The sequence below is a fragment of the Cyprinus carpio genome, chromosome B23 (assembly GCF_018340385.1).
Source record: "Cyprinus carpio isolate SPL01 chromosome B23, ASM1834038v1, whole genome shotgun sequence".
Classification (NCBI taxonomy): Eukaryota; Metazoa; Chordata; class Actinopteri; order Cypriniformes; family Cyprinidae; genus Cyprinus; species Cyprinus carpio.
In genome coordinates, this window is record NC_056619.1 from 4,242,776 (window position 1) to 4,260,216 (window position 17,441).

The 17,441-nt window shown below is 37.1% G+C and overlaps 1 protein-coding gene across 3 annotated transcripts; it reads right to left on the bottom strand.

Moving 5' to 3' along the window:
* Positions 1-1,663: 1,663 nt before the first annotated feature.
* LOC109083329 (tumor protein p53-inducible nuclear protein 2-like) lies at positions 1,664-15,454 on the bottom strand. Of its 3 annotated transcripts, none has more exons than XM_042751202.1 (4): positions 15,177-15,454; positions 12,741-13,116; positions 7,223-7,352; positions 1,664-5,347 (listed from the first exon to the last, which is right to left on the bottom strand). In XM_042751202.1, the coding sequence occupies exons 2-4, from the start codon at positions 12,862-12,864 to the stop codon at positions 5,080-5,082; spliced, it is 522 nt and encodes a 173-aa protein (XP_042607136.1). In that variant the 5' UTR covers positions 12,865-13,116; positions 15,177-15,454; the 3' UTR covers positions 1,664-5,079. The 3 variants fall into 3 exon arrangements, with proteins under 3 accessions (XP_042607136.1, XP_042607135.1, XP_042607134.1); XM_042751201.1 differs by having other exon boundaries at positions 1,664-5,344; positions 7,223-7,643; XM_042751200.1 differs by having other exon boundaries at positions 7,223-7,643.
* Positions 15,455-17,441: the final 1,987 nt, after the last annotated feature.

Genomic DNA, 17,441 nt, shown 5'->3' on the forward strand with positions numbered 1-17,441 from the left:
ATGTAGTATTTTTATCTTACACTCCGCTTTAAAACGCGACGCAACCACCAAAGACGCCCGTCTGATGCTTTTGTTTACACCAGCACAATAGCAATAATGTTTCAAATCCAGCGTTTTCATCATACTTACAGGTTAAATACGCAGTCCAGCTCTTTTGTCACATATTAGGATATCTTACTCGAGGTGAATTTCTGCATTCCTCGATGAATGAATCAACACCGCGCGTGCGTGCTCAGATGCAGAGACGCGGATCCTGCACAAAATGATACTAACCTATTTTTCATTCAGTATAAAAAAATCATAATATAAAAATATTACCCTTATTTTTATGTAGCGGCACAAACTGATAGTGTCAGATTTTGCATTCCTTCTATAAGAAACATTATATATATATATATATATATATATATATATATATATATATATATACAGACCAAAAGTTTGGAAACATTACTTTTTTTAATGTTTTTGAAAGAAGTTTATTTTCTGCTCATCAAGCCTGCATTTATTTGATCAAAAAATGCAGAAAAAAAAACAGTAATATTGTGAAATATTATTACAACTTAAAATAATAGTTTTCTTTTTGAATATACTTTAAAAAAATAATTTATTCCTGTGATTCAAAAGCTGAATTTTCAGCATTATTACTCCAGCCTTCAGTGTCACATGTAACATCCAGTCTATCACATGATCATTTAGAAATCATTCTAATATTCTGATTTATTATGAGTGTTGGAAACAGTTCTGCTGTCTAATATATTTGATGAATAAAAGGTTAAAAAGAACTGCATTTATTCAAAATAAAAAAAAATCTAATATATATTCTAATAATATATTTTCTTTACTATCACTTTATCAATTTAACACATCCTTGCTGAATAAAAGTATTGATTTTATTTAAAAAAAAGAAAGAAAAAAAATTACTGACCCCAAATTACTGACCAGTAGTGTATATTGTTATTACAAAATATTTATATTTTAAAAACATAGCTTCTTTTCTTTTTTTTTTCTTTTTTTTTTTTTAACTTTTTTATTCATCAAAGTATCCTAAAAAAGTATCACATGTTCTGAAAAAATTTCAAGCAGCAGAACCTGTTTCCAACTTTGATAATGAATCATCATATTAGAATGATTTCTAAAGGATCATGTGATAATGATCCTAAAAATTCAGCTTTGCATCACAGAAATAAATGATAACACACACACACACACACACACACACACACACACACACATATATATATTATACTTTTTTCACAATATTACATTTTTTTTTTTTTTTTGTATTTTTGATCAAATAAATGCAGGCTTGATGAGCAGAAGAAACTTCTTTCAAAAACATTAAAAATAGTAATCTTTCCAAACTTTTGGTCTGTACTGTATTAAATAAAATACCCCTAACTTTTGAATATAAGAACCCAAACTTTTAAATATAAGTGATATATATATATATATGTATGTATGTATGTATGTGTGTATGTATATGTATATATATATATATATATATATATATATATATATATATATATGTATATGTATATATATATGTATATGTATATGTATATATATATACACGCTATTTTATGTTTTTCAGTCATATTTATTTCTAACATTAACTGTAGGCATTATTTCAAGTCGTGCGCAGGTAAATAATGAGCCCAGATTGCAGTTGCATCCTGAGTGTTTATTGTTATTGTCTGGTACCTGCATTTCTGCAAGGATGCTGGAAACCCATCATAGTATTTTGCATAGGTCTCTGATGCCCATGTCATATGGATGAAACAGTCGGCACATCATGAAAACCATGCAGAACAGTGAAAGGCACAATCACCATAGATATCATGTACACCAGTCATTTTTAATACTCTATTTGTACTTTGTTACTAAGGTGAACGTCTCTTCTAATAACAATATGAGGAAAAAATACAAGCATATTTATTTTTGTAGTCTTTTCTCGTTTCATGTTTTCAGTCAACCCTTCCTTAAATCACAAATAACTATCGCTATGAGGCCTAACATATATCATTCTAGTCCCCCAAATTAAATGAATCATATTGAACACACACACACACAGAGAAAGATAACACAGAGTATACATTGCCCAGTTGTTGCGCTGAACAGCAGCGGTGGATCTGTTCCGAGGGCAGAGATCACTGAATGTACGTTCATTATGCGATATTGCCGTGTCCACTTCATCTAACATGTAGAAACAATGCAAACAGAAGACAACCTTCAAGTGGACGATGTTAAGGACCCTTGTAAGGCTACAGGGCATTGGATTCTCCTAGATACACCACTGACATTCGTACTGCACTCTCTGTGGAGTCAATATAATGTAGAAACAATCAGTTTCAAATGAAAACAAAGAAATAAAAGCATATTTAGATTTACATTATAGTTACATTATTTTGTTAATAGATAGCTTTAGATAGCCTACTACAATAATAGATTTACAGATTTTGGCAGGTTATATAGGAAAGACTACAAGAACTCTTAAAATGACTCAACACTAAACTGACAGAAGAAATAAAAGAAGATTGCATGTAAAATCAAATCCTCTTAATGCAAAACAGCTCAATGGTGGTACTGACAACATGGCAGATGTTGGTTCCTATCATAAAATACCCAGTAAGAACATGTTCTTAAGTATTTGGAGCAACATATGGTTAAACGATACCATGAAAACAGGAAGGTGATGTTTCAAAATGAAAATAACGCAAACACTGAACTGTAAATAGTTTGCAATTATACACATTTGAATGCAACTAATTGTTTACCTCTAAAGGTAGCTTTTTCTCCAACTCATGCATGTTGGCATCTCATTCACCATTGCAAACGAAAACAGCATACTGCTAAATACCATGATTCTCCATAAAACGTAAGACAGTGCAAACTTCTCAAAGTCTCAAAAAATGTACAAACAGTCATATAATTATATACTTTAAGCACCATTGTTAGTCTATTCATTACTGAATACACATGTAAGATAGATCACAACGTGGTGGACGCATTTCCTATATATGTGCCGAGAGTATTCGCTGACTATCAAGGAAGAGCACATTTTAGGATTCAACGTATGCGTTAGTGTGAGTGCATGTGTGCTGGGTCCGTCAAAAGAGAGACGCTGACCCAGCAACCTCTGACAGACATCAGAATACAATGAAGATGTAAAGCACAATCGTATAATCAGTATTTAAGAGGTATGGTGAAATGCAAATAATGACATCGTCTGAGAAACGGATGTTTTGAGAAACAGAGAAATGGTCATGGGAAACGTTTTCGTTCTTTGTCTCTGTGGTCACAGTGATTTCACACACAGTGAAAGCATTAAGTGCTGGACAGGGGAACTTTCAAGCTACACTGAAAGCTTTGCAATGGACAAGCATATGATTTTTTTTTTTTTTGTGGAGCATCAGGTCAATCTCACAAAAACTTGACAAATTGCAACCCAAAATCAAAAGTGACTATATTTTGCAGATTATGCAGCCATCTTGACACTTTTTGTTTTTGTGAAATTCACCAAACAGTAATCCTCCATGAAGCAAATAAACAGTCACAATCGATACTATCCTGCACATTCTATAAGCAATTATATCCATAGTCTACGGCAACCTCTCCTTAGCTCTAGAAGTTAAACTGTAAAGACATTGCACATTGCCCCGATGATCCTGCGATCGCTTTCTATTAGATCAGATCTTGACAGGGAGCTATCATGTCAGCTTTAGCTTCATGTCACATTTTAGGGAAACGCTAAACAGCTTTATCCCTAAGAGATCATTGAAAAATAATAATAATAAATCTTCTTAGTAATATGTTGTTGTTGTTATATGAGTGCTATCCATGATGGACTCTGTCAGTTTACCTTAAGGCTCTGTTTCAAAATCTAGTGAGCTAGATACCTTAAGAAGCTGCCTCAAGAGACATTAATTAAAAATAGATTTCAATAGAGTTTGATGGTAACATGTTGCTAAGCTGTTTTCTATACTTTTTGGTACTGAATGAATGACAAAATACACAAGAGTTTTGATGATTACAGTTGATTCCAATAGAATTTGATGTTAGCATGTTGCTAAGCTAAGGTAAGGCAATGCTCTAACAAGCACAAATTCATAGCACACCTATATATTGGTTGTAAATATCTATTTATAAATGCACTGGGGTATTTTTCCCATTCAGACTATGTATAAAATTGACAGTGCCCACTTTCTCCACCATCTTGAATTGATTTCTTCAGTGAAACTGTTTTTTCTTGGAAGGATACTGCCTTTGCGGAAGCACACCTATATATGGTGTTTCCTAACTGCTGTTTAGGTTCACTAGGTTTAGGAACAGAGGTCATTCAAAAGCAAGCAATTAAAGGAAATTGTTTGGGAGTTGAATTACTATTGAAAGTTAGCACCGCTATGCTGAAAATCAGGCAGCAACATCTACTTTGAAATGACCTCTTTACAAACCGGCTAGATTTGTCTTAATCTGCAAACTCTAAACTGCATGTATCTGTTTACTATTCTTGCTCACTCAAACTTTATCTACATACTTTTCATTCTTGTTGTCTATAAGTGACCTTTTCATTGCTGTAGTAGCTTTTTGTTCTCTTAGTGTGATGTGATCTTAGGATCATGTTTCTATGAAGCATTCAGTGGTTGGATGTTTCCTTCTTTTGACAATTTAACCTGATTATGTTTCAACGAACAGTGTCAATGTACCTGAAGTATCATTTATATACATTTAGAGGGATGTATGTAAAGATACAGAGTTTACACATGTCTCCTTTTCAGCTATACTCCTAGATAGGGAAACTGATTTAGGTGTTATTGGAGGTACATGGCCATTTTAGCAAATATATAAATGGTCTTAGAGTAATTGTGCTTGGTAGTGAGTTTCCAGATAAGAGTGAAAAGAGGATAAACTGGCTTGTGCTCAAAGACAAACCTGATTAATATTAATATGAAAATGAATAACATTATGGACATAAAACCAGTAAAAGCAAAAGGAGAACTTGAGAAGGTAGGGGATTCATTGGGAGGTGTGGGTTTTCTTGGGTTGGGTTATAATGCCCTCAATGTAAACTTTAAAGCATCAGTGGCTGAAGTTGCGCTGGCACGGTTGGTGCAGGAAGGAGTTGCGGGTGTGGGTCGCGCGCCGTTGCACCTGTTCACGCACACGGTTTTGGCGCTGCATGCGGTTGCGTGCCAGGTGGCGACGCTCAGTGCGGGCTTTGGCCCTCTGGACCCTGGAGACCTGGGTGACTTTAGCCAGGGCACCTGCCTGTGCGGCTGCTCCTCGGGTAACCCGTGTGGACATGCTGCTCCTGGTCATTACGGGTGCTGCTGATTCAGACATCCTGCTGGAACAGTGCAGATAGGAGGAGGAATGGGAAGCATTGGAGTGAGAAGCAAATGGACAGAATGGAGTGAAAATGAAATGAAAAGATAAGATGGAAGACAAAATTAGGGCAGTGTCCAAGTTTTTCATATTCAGCATGATTTTTATTTGGTGTAAGTCAGGGGTGTCCAGTCCTGCTCCTGGAGAGCCAAAGTCCTGCAGAGTTTATCTCCAGTTCACTCCAACACACCTTGATTATCTGGTCCAGGTGTGTTTAACTGGGGATGGAGATCAACTCTGCAAGAAGCCCGTGAGGACCAGGACTGGACATTCCTGGTGTAAGTGCTGACATATCCTACAACAGGGGTGTAAAAACCTGTTCCTGCAAAGCCAGTGTCCTGCAGAGTTTAGCTCCAACCAACCCCAAAACGAACACGCTTGCCTAGAAGTTTCTAGTGAGTATAAAGATCTTGTTTAGTTGGTCCAGGTGTGTTTGTTTAAGGTTGATAAACTCTACAGGAAAGTGACCCTCCAGGAACTGGTTTGGACACCCCTGTCTTACAATATTTATCACATACAAATGTTGAATGCATTGGTCATGGTCATTAACAGCCAATTTAAGTTGTCAGTTTTTTTCAGTTAGGAATGTCTGATCTTCATGATATAGAGAACATTATTGCAGGGTACATTTAAGAGGCAGTGTACCAAATTTTGTAAAAAATCATCCACCAGGTGGTACTATAATATGTGAATTTCTTATAGGCTACGTCTGAAAGCTTAGGCAGCTGACTTGCTGCCCTATCAGGCAATGAATATGCAGACAGCATTTGCACATCAAAGTACCTCCCATAACTGATTTTGAACAGGCTTCTGAGGCAGCTTAATAGTTTAATGATCTACAACATACAGATACTTAGATATCACGAGACTCTGGTGATAACTAAGCAGATTTTTAATTATGGTAGTACAAATTCCTTGTTATAAATTATATCAAAAGTGGGAAAAGTGGGTCAAAAACATACTTTTAAACAAACTGACCACAAACTATATCTTTCAGGCACCATATTTATTTTCTGTCACGGAATTGAATGCATAGAATCGTGGGATATCATAGGCAGTGAAGGTTACATTTGTGCTGCCTTCAGAAAACGATCACATGAATGTACAGTATCACAGCAGACAGGATGTGACACGATCATTGGATTCGGACATGCCTTGTTGCTTTCCTATCTCTGTATGCTGCCTGCAGATGTTGCGTAAAAATATGTGGCCGCTCTCAAGTATAAGGGGGTTTTCTTGTCATTAATGCTAGGATAACCCCTTTAATACACTGCATTACAGCTCCGACACGGCCACTGGAGCTGATCGCAGCCACTCTACCAGCTGCGCGGTGGCACATGTATTCAGAAGCATCCCAAAAGCTGCTCTCTGTGCTCCTTCTCTTAAAATACATGCCTACATCTCCTTCGATTAAAAATAATGGCTGGCAATATACGTAAACCTACCAACACCTGTCACCATGACTTATTGCGAGTGGGAAAAAAAAATGTTTTAGTCGTATAACATGGAAACGGTGGAAACACTGTCATTTTGCAGTGGTTTTTTTATCGACATTTATAAAATATCACGCAAATCTGTAATGGAAACGCACCTATAGAACTGAACTTGGCCCAACAAAATGTCAATACCAGCAAGCAATGAATCAAGATCCATGGGTGTCCAAACTTGGTCCTGGAGGGCCACTGTCCTTCAGAGTTTACATTCTGCTTGCCTCAACACACCTGCCTGCAAGTTTCCAGTTTGCCCAGTAAGACCTTGATTAGCTGGTTCAGGTGTGTTTAATTGGGATTGGAGCTTCACTGCAGAAAAGAACGTGAACAGCAGAAGTGAAATTTACCTGACACTGCCAGCCAGGCTGGTGGTGCTCTCTTCCACCGCAGGGAGAGGGCCAGCGGAGACGTACACGGACATGCTGGGGTGCTCGATGAGGAGGTCCTCCATGGGGCTGGCCTCCGCCGTGGCTCCCTCTGCAGTAAAACAGGGGGGAGGGGTGACAAACCAGCTCTCATCCATGCTGCAGGAACACGATCCCCGCTCGCTTAACAACACATTCACTTCTACTGACTCAAGGTGAAAGAAGGAGGCGGGATCAGGAGGAGAGCAGATGGAAGGGGAGGAAGGATGTGCTGCCCGTATCCTGCCTGCTCTAGTCCTGCGGTTTCTGCAGATAGGAGGAGAGGGGCTGCATATCTGAGATGCATGACATTCACTGCGGGGACGGGCGCATGCTACTGAAGCTGCCTCTGGCCCATCCTCACCTTCAGTGAAGTAGAAAGTGATAGAAGACAGAACAGGGTGTTTCCAGAATATGAAAGGTTTGGTTGAAGCCATGCGAGTGGGGGATGCCAGTACCATGAGCACACATACCAATAAAAGGAATTCATTCAAATATGGACAATGAGAAGGGATAAAGAAACAACAGAAAAACATAGAAAATACTACCATTAGTTGCTTTAAAACCCTTTTAAATGATCATGATCTACTCACCATGTACTACTTTGTACTACTAAGTCCCAACAACTTGGTTCCAAAACCTAGTGAGATGCCTACTTGTGCAGCATTTCAAATGGGAAGTGTGTCATTTCTAGTTATAGTCTGAACAGCCCAATGGACCTTTTTCACATTTCCTAGTTTCTCAGCAGCGGAAGTTGTCATAGTTGGGTTAACTTCTATAGCAGTGAATGGGAGAGTACCACAAATATATATTTTTTGCATTCCCATTTGCTCAAATAACAAAAGAAAACTCCACAATAGTGTTAACATAACTTCCAACACAAAGAAAAAAAAAAGAGAGACTGATAACGGCAGTCAGAAGAGAGAACAATGTCAAATTTACTGTCCCTCCCATAGACGCTGCATTAGAAACACCCTTCCATTAGCGTTAACTAGTTTTTTGTTTTGTTTTTGTAATTTGATGCAAATGTAATATAATACAATGATAGTGTTATAAATGTATGTACATAAAAAAAAAAAATACAAATTTGAAAACTTTTGAGGATTTACGATGCTGTTTAAGCATTCCTTGGAGAATGCTATCCATGCTTTCATTACATCTCGCCTGGATTTTTTCCATTCCCCTTTATTTTGGTATATCGAAGTCCCAAATGGCACACTTACAGGTCGTTCAAAATGCTGCGGTGAGATTCCTGAAGGGAAGGAGGAAATTTGACCATGCTACCCCCCTTCTGAGATCTCTTCACTGGCTTCCGATTAATTTTAGAATTGTTTAAAATTTTATTATTGGTGTATAAATCATTACATGACTTAGCACCTTCTTACTTGTCCGATCTACTTCACCAGTACTCTCCCACCAGAGGCCTAAGATCCGAAGTTACAAACCCGATTCCAAGAAAGTTGGGACACTGTACATATTGTGAATAAAAACAGAATGCAATGATGTGGAAGTTTCAAATTTCAACATTTTATTCAGAATACAACATAGATGACATATCAAATGTTTAAACTGAGAAAATGTATCATTTTAAGGGAAAAATAAGTTGATTTTAAATTTCATGGCATCAAAACATCTCAAAGTTGGGACATGGCCATGTTTACCACTGTGTGGCATCCCCTCTTCTTTTTATAACAGTCTGCAAACGTCTGGAGACTGAGGAGACAAGTTGCTCAAGTTTAGGAATAGGAATGTTGTCCCATTCTTGTCTAATACAGGCTTCTAGTTGCTCTACTGTCTTAGGTCTTCTTTGTCACATCTTCCTCTTTATAATACGCCAAATGTTTTCTATGGGTGAAAGATCTGGACTGCAGGCTGAACATTTCAGTACCCGGATCCTTCTTCTACACAGCCATGATGTTGTAATTGATGCAGTATGTGGTCTGGCATTGTCATGTTGAAAAATGCAAGGTCTTCCCTGAAAGAGACAACGTCTGGATGGGAGCATATTTGTTGTTCTAGAACTTAGATATACCTTTCAGCATTGATGGTGCCTTTCCAGATGTGTAAGCTGCCCATGCCACACGCACTCATGCAACCCCATACCATCAGAGATGCAGACTTCTGAAACGAGCGCTGATAACAACTTGGGTTGTCCTTGTCCTCTTTAGTCCGGATGACATGGCGTCCCAGTTTTCCAAAAAAACTTAAAATTTTGATTCGTCTGACCACAGAACAGTTTTCCACTTTGCCACAGTCCATTTTAAATGAGCCTTGGCCCAGAGAAAAATGCCTGCGCTTCTGGATCATGTTTAGATATGGCTTCTTTTTTGACCTATAGAGTTTTAGCCGGCGACGGCGAATGGCACGGTGGATTGTGTTCACCGACAATGTTTTCTGGAAGTACTCCTCAGCCCATGTTGTGATTTTCCATTACTGTAGCATTCCTGTATGTGATGCAGTGCCGTCTAAGGGCCCGAAGATCACCGGCATCCAGTATGGTTTTCCGGCCTTGACCCTTACGCACAGAGATTGTTCCAGATTCTCTGAATCTTTGGATGATATTATGCACTGTAGATGATGATAACTTCAAACTCTTTGCAATTTTTCTCTGAGAAACTCCTTTCTGATATTGCTCCACTATTTTTTGACGCAACATTGGGAGAATTGGTGATCCTCTGCCCATCTTGACTTCTGAGAGACACTGCCACTCTGAGAGGCTCTTTTTATACCCAATTATGTTGCCAATTGATCTAATAAGTTGCAAATTGGTCTTCCAGCTGTTCCTTATATGTACATTTAACTTTTCCGGCCTCTTATTGCTACCTGTCCCAACTTTTTTGGAATGTGTAGCTCTCATGAAATCCAAAATGAGCCAAAATTTGGCATGACTTTTCAAAATGTCTCACTTGCAACATTTAATATGTTATATCTATATTCTATTGTGAATTAAATATTTAGAGAGTTTGAGATTTGTAAATTATTCCATTCCTTTTTTACTCACAATTTGTACAGTGTCCCAACTTTTTTGGAATCGGGTTTGTAAACTCCTGCAGATACCCAGAACCTGGCTAAAATCAAGGGGAAACCGAGCCTTTGAAGTGGCTGGCCCCACATTGAGGAAGCTCCCACTCTTTATAAGATCGGCTTCCACTTTGTCTGAGTTCAAGTTATGTCTCAAAACTTATTTATTCACTGTTGCTTTTAGTTTATAAGTTTGTTTGATTTTACTGTTTTGCTGCTATTAGTGTACTCAACTTTTTTAATTTAATCTTTTCTGTACAGCACTTTGGTCACCCTGCAGACATTTTTAAATGTGCACTATAAATAAACTGAACTTGAACTTGAACTGATGACCGTTAAATGCGTCATCACAGTATTGTATAAAGGGTCCACGGGACACAGTATAGCCACACTTACTTAACCATTTGGCGACAGTTGGGAGGGACTATCACAAATAATGGCTAAAAGAGGGAGATTGTCACAGGAATTACACATATAACCAAACCTCAGAGCTCAGGGGTTGATAGAGTTACCTGTTCATTAAAACCAGATTATTATCAGGTAGTTATGCTGACAGTTGTACTAACTTGCATTGGGATATGTTGGTGCCAATAGCCTAGTAGGCAGTAGTGCTGTCAAACGATTAATCGCATCCAAAATAAAAGTTTTTGTTTACATAATATATGTGTGTGTACTGTGTATATTTATTATGTATATATACATACATACAAGAACATGCATGTATATATTTAAGAAAATTTTTTATATATTAAATCTATTTATAAAAAAACATATAAGAATAAGAATATTCATGTATAAATAAATAATTAGGGGAAGTCGTGGCCTAATGGTTAGAGAGTTTGACTCCTAACCCTAAGGTTGTGGGTTTGAGTCTCGGGCTGGTAATACCACAACTGAGGTGCCCTTGAGCAAGGCACCGAACCCCCAACTGCTCCCCGGGCGCCGCAGAATAAATGGCTGCCCACTGCTCCGGGTGTGTGTTCACAGTGTGTGTGTGTGTTCACTGCTGTGTGTGTGCACTTTTGGATGGGTTAAATGCAGAGCACAAATTCTGAGTATGGGTCACCATACTTGGCTGTATGTCACGTCACTTTCACTTTTTTTCACTAAATGTATAGACATGTAAACATTTTCTAAATATATGCTGTATGTGTGTGTATTTATATATACATAATAAATATACACAGTACACACACACACACACATATTATGAAAACAAAAACTTTTATTTTGGATGCGATTAATCTTTTGACATTATTAGTAGGCAGTGTGCTGACATAAAAGGCCGTTGTGTTGCAGGTATCCTGAGTTTGAATCCCGGACCCCTCTCTCTCTCTCTCTCTCTCCTACTTCGCTTCCTGTCTACTTTTGGCAAAAAAAAAAAAAAAAAAAACTTGCTCATGGATATTTGCTGCATTCAGATATGTCTACAACCTTGCTATGTAGTAACAGCACACCAAAGGAGTAGTATGCAGTAATGTTTAAAAGAAAATGGTAGGTGAGAAGTACTGTACCTGGATGGCCTATTACTTCTAATGTGGTTCTGGAGCACACATTCCATGGCACTGACGCTGGCTCACGCAGCAGTGATAACATGGTGGATCTAGTATTTCTGAATTTTATTCATACTACTCCTATTTATACTACATTAAACATATTTAATGCTTTCAAATAATATGTAGTACCTGCTAGACAGTATGCAATTTTGGACTATAATCAAACCTGATCCAATTTTTTTATGATGGATGAAAGTTTCTGTGGCAGTGTGTAAACATGATTGAGACAACGTGAGGTTGTGTTTATTTTTTAACAAGAATTTCGGACACAGTGTGCAATGACCTTAAGATGGTAGTTGATCTGGAAAAAAAAACTATGCTAATTTTGTTGATGTTGCTATTTGTGATATATACTTCATTAGCACCATTTACATTCTTTGAGTTATTATATGCTGCATGGCACATTTTGAACTCAACGACACGAAATTGAGCTGTGCAGCTACAAGTATTTATACTTGCATTCAAAGAGTTTGTTTTGGGCCTTAGAGTATCACATCTTTAGCTTAATGCTATTTAAATGCTATTTTTAGCATTTGATGATTCATGTGGGCTTTGCCTGAGGACTGCTATTTGCATGTTATGCATACATGACTGTTAAAACTGCTGGTGGCTATGCAAAGCATTTCAGACGGGTTCCATGATGCCTAACAAGCTCCCTTAAATAGTGAGGCAGTTCACTGGGTTTTGGAACCAAGCCAATGTTTTCCAAATTCATAAAGATTAATTCATTACATTCAGTAGATTTTTGCCTTTTTACTCTGACATACTCTTCAAACTTGAAACTAACTTAAATATAATTTGTTTCTTGACTTTATTTTGTAAACTGTATAACTGTAGGTCCCATTAAAGGCAGATTTTTTGTGTTGTTTGTGTAAGACACGCACCGTGCAGACTGACCAGGAGCCATCCCTCTTCATCAGCCTCAGACACACAGGGCTTTGGTCCCTTCAGATCTGGAGTAACTTCTTCCTCGCTTCCAAAGAATAAACTGGTGAGCCGCTGGAACATGGCTGCCTCGGAGGTCAAAGGTCACAGTTTTTTGTTTCCTGAGGAATAGCTGCCTTAGAAGTTTTTTTTAATATATATTTTATATATATTTTTTATGTTTAATTAACTTAAATGTTTAATTAACTAAAGTCGCTAATTTTTGTGTTTTTTTCAGTGATGTAACAGATGGCAGGTTGATCACAGGTGTATTGGCCTTTTTTGAGTCTTCAGAGAAGGCGCAGTTTAATATAAGGTCTCACTTGGTGCAAAGATCTACATTTGACAAAGACACAAAAAGAAGAACAGAATTGGTCAAGAAAACCATTTCATAAAATAACATTTCATAAAAATAACATGTAGCAACCTCTAGAACAACAGATTTAGTGGCACGATGAGTAGGAGTAATGTAATATAATAATGTGGTTTATAAATATTTCATATATATATATATATATATATATATGTATATGTGTGTGTATATTAGTGCTGTCAAATGATTAATCGCGGTTAAAAATCGCATCTAAAAAAAGGTTTTTGTTTACATAATGTGTGTATACTGTGTATATTTATTATGTGTATATATAAATACAAGCACATGCATATATATATATATATATATATATATATATATATATATATATATATATATATATATATATATATATATATATATATATATATATAATTTTTTTTTTTTTTTTTTGAAAAATGTTTATATATATTAAATATTTATATAATACAAAATATAATAATATAAATGTATATACATATAAATATTTTCTAAATATATACTGTATGTGTGTGTATTTATATATACATAATAAATATACACAGTACACACACATTAAGTATACAAAAACTTTTATTTTGGATGCCATTAGTTTGTGAAAAATCGTTTGACAGCACTATATACACACACATATACACACACACACACACACACACACTGCATTACAGAATTGGTATTTAGGGTGAAAATACACTTTGAGATAAAATTCATGAAAATAATCATGTCCTAAACTAACATGCTACTTTCTTTTAAATGCAATCTTTTTATCTTGTAATTTTAGTTTGAAATATGACCGGTACTTGTTAATTATAACTGGAATATGAATATGAATATGAAATCTAACCAGTATCTATCTCCCTGTCTCTGTTCATCCACATCATTAATTCAATTTAAATTATTTTAAATTCAATTTGAAATCATAAGGGAGGTCACAGACAAATTACCAATATAGTTATATAACTGGTTCATGAACTATATGTTCATATAGACGTATTAATTTATGTAAGAACCTCATAATCCTATTTTTTGCATCTCATTCACTGAACTGGAAAAAAGTCCCAATGGCTCCCCTGCAGGCGGGCTTTAACTACCCGTCAGTGGGCGGGGCTTCAGATGCGCAACCCTGCGTGAGGGTGACGTCACAGGCGCAACTGACCCCGCCCTCGCCTAGCGGACAGAGTATGAACAACAGAATGGAAGCAGGGTCATTTTGATGGAAATCAGCAAAAACAACCCCGTTCATGAACTATGGCTTTAGCAACAAGATATAAATATAGTTTTTTTTTTTTTTTTTTTTTCCAAGATAAACAGAATGCATTCACCAAAAACGAATGAAATGAATTTATCGTACGTCTGACAGATAGGATACTGCTTGAAAAACAACAGCGAGTCCTGTGTTTACAGATGAATCCAAGGCAACCGTGGCCATATATTTAAAAAACAGCAAAGCGAACATGAATGCAAAAAATCATAACAGCAGTGAACAGGAGCATTAATAGCTGAGAGAGAGAAGGAAAGAGAGAGAGACACAGAGAGAGAGTGAGAGAGAGAGAGAGAAGGGTCAAAGCAATGACAGCTCGGATCAAGGGTATTACCAGCTCTCAAATCACTCATATAACCACAGCCTGAATACATCAGCCCCAAAAATCACATTCTCTTCAATAATAATATCTGGTTTCATCGAAATGCGACGGTTGATGCACGAGCTGCTCCAGATACTGACGTAAACCATCAGAAATCCGCAACAAAACGTCGACAATATTGTAATGAATGCTATTTTTAAGCGACTTCTGGATGAAAAGATCAGGAAACCATCGACTGGCGTTGCTCTCTGCTGTGAATACGATCTATCCCGAGAGTACTGATGAAGATGTATGACAGCAGGGACAACAGAATAAAACACTGTTCACACAGGTCCATGTACGGACTATCAGTTTTGGGCAGCTGTTATTAGCGCTTGCTTTCTAAAGGCAGGTCTAAACCAGTCCAGGTTCAACAGACAGACTACATTCAGATACAAAACAGAAGAGATTCAGCGTCTTACCTGCAGAAATAGTCAAGTTGTAAACGCGACGACCACACAATAAAAACGACAAAAATCTTAAAGCATAGCTTTAGGTATTATTTTTATATGAGGTAGTAATTTCACAAAAAAAGAGAAAAAAAGAAAGAAAAGAAAAAGAATTTCTTCTTAGAAGAAATCTGCGTGTAAATTGTGATTTACACGTCGTTTCAGCCGTAGCATCTGCAGCTTGTGTGTGTTTCCAGCAGATATTGTTTGTGATGTTATTGCTTCGCCCAGCTGATCCGCAGATCAGAATATAGCACGCACAAACAGCTGATTGTGACGTCACGGCGCTCGTAGCACCGGCCCGGCTCCGCCCACTCCGGCCGCTGGGCCAATCAGAGGTTTACACCGGAGTGAAGCGGATAGAGTTATCATCCACGTCACTGTAGTTTAAAAAATCCCTTATGAAATCGAATAAGTCTACATTTAGCCTTAAAGCGGACAGCGTTTAGAATAGCTTGCGTCGTTTTATTTTGCATTGAATGATGCTGAAAAAGAATAAGGCTATTAGATGTGTACACTGACAATACAATTATTTTTATCTTGCAAAGTTGAAAGTCATTAAAACTGTAGAGTCAGAGTTGTGTAAATGAAATGATTTCACAGGCTTTATATTATATGTAACCCTGGACCATAAGTGTAGATTTACCCATCACATCACATGAAAGCTGAATAAATAATCTTTCCATTGATGTATGGTTTATTAGGAGGACAATATTTGGCTGAGATACAACTATTTGAAAATCTGGAATCTGAGGGTGCAGAAAAATCTAAATATTGAGAAAATCATCTTTAAATTTGTCCAAATGAAGTTCTTAGCAATGCATATTACTGATCAAAAATTAAGTTTTGATATATTTACAGTAAGAAATTTACAAAATATCTTCATGGAACATGATCTTTACTTAATATCCTAATAATTTTTGGCATAAAAGAAAAATGGATAATTTTTACCCATACAATGTATTGTTGGCTATTGCTACAAATTATCCTGCTGTGACTGGTTTGTGCTCCAGGGTCATTGTCATTGCCTTTGGCTTGTCTGGGGAGCCTGTTTGTAATATGATGTCACTGCTGTGGCTTGGGCCGGGAAGGTGCATTTCTGGTACTGCAGGTAATATGATCTGTGTTATGTGAGCTCTGTCTCTTTAAACAGTGTTTGTAAATATTGCCTGTCCCTCCCTCTCCACATTCCTCACTATGGGGGCGGGACTTAGACTGCCCCGTGTCACGAGCAACCAATCACAACTCCTGGTCTGAACACTGACATGTCAGCAGCCTATGGAAAACAACTGCTATTTGGAAAGCCCTTGATGTTGGACTGGTGTTTTTAAGCTTCGGGATCTTTAGATAGTAACTCGTATTATGTTTATTTGCATATTTGTTCCAACACAAGCAGACATGTAATAATTGTATGGTGATTACACATTACTAGACAATATTAGCAATAATAACATTTTAATGGCATGTATTTTAGGACTACGAAAGAGACAAGTTTATAGATCAGGATATTATAAAGACTTTTTAAGTGGCCTCTTTTGATTTGGGTCAGTTATCTAGCAGCCAAAAATCATAGTAATCCCTTAACAATGTGCTTGTACCTAATAAAACATTTTAGCAACAGACTGTGTATAGACACACACACACACACACACACACACACACACACACACACACACACACACACACACACACACACACACACACACACACACACAGACACTGGAAACTTTTGCTCGTTTCCATTCACCACTATAGAAATTTACCCCACTATTACATCTTTTGCTTCTGAGAAAAAGGTCCTAGCATCTTTGAAATGTGATTTGTAGCCATTCCCACAGTCCATATTCCAGAGGTGATAATACTACATATGTCAAAACAATGACACCTTCCCATAATTCCTCCCTTTCTCTGAGTCATCTGGTGATTGGTTTTCTACACCCTGGATGTGATTGTCATTACTGAAATAAAAACAATAAACTTGGACATGATCCTACACAAAACTGCTAGAACAGTTATTAAAATGAAAACTGAATAAGCAGAGACAAAAGCCTCCAGCCTGTGCGTTTATCTCACACCTGCCCTACAGAATCAAACAGGCACGGCACAACATGCCCCGTTTGGTACGTTATATTACACACTGAGCAAGCTAAGTGTTCTGTCATTAACTGGGATGTTTCACAAGCATAAATGTTTACACACACACACACAGAGAAGGACTTTCCATAAACATTGATTTTT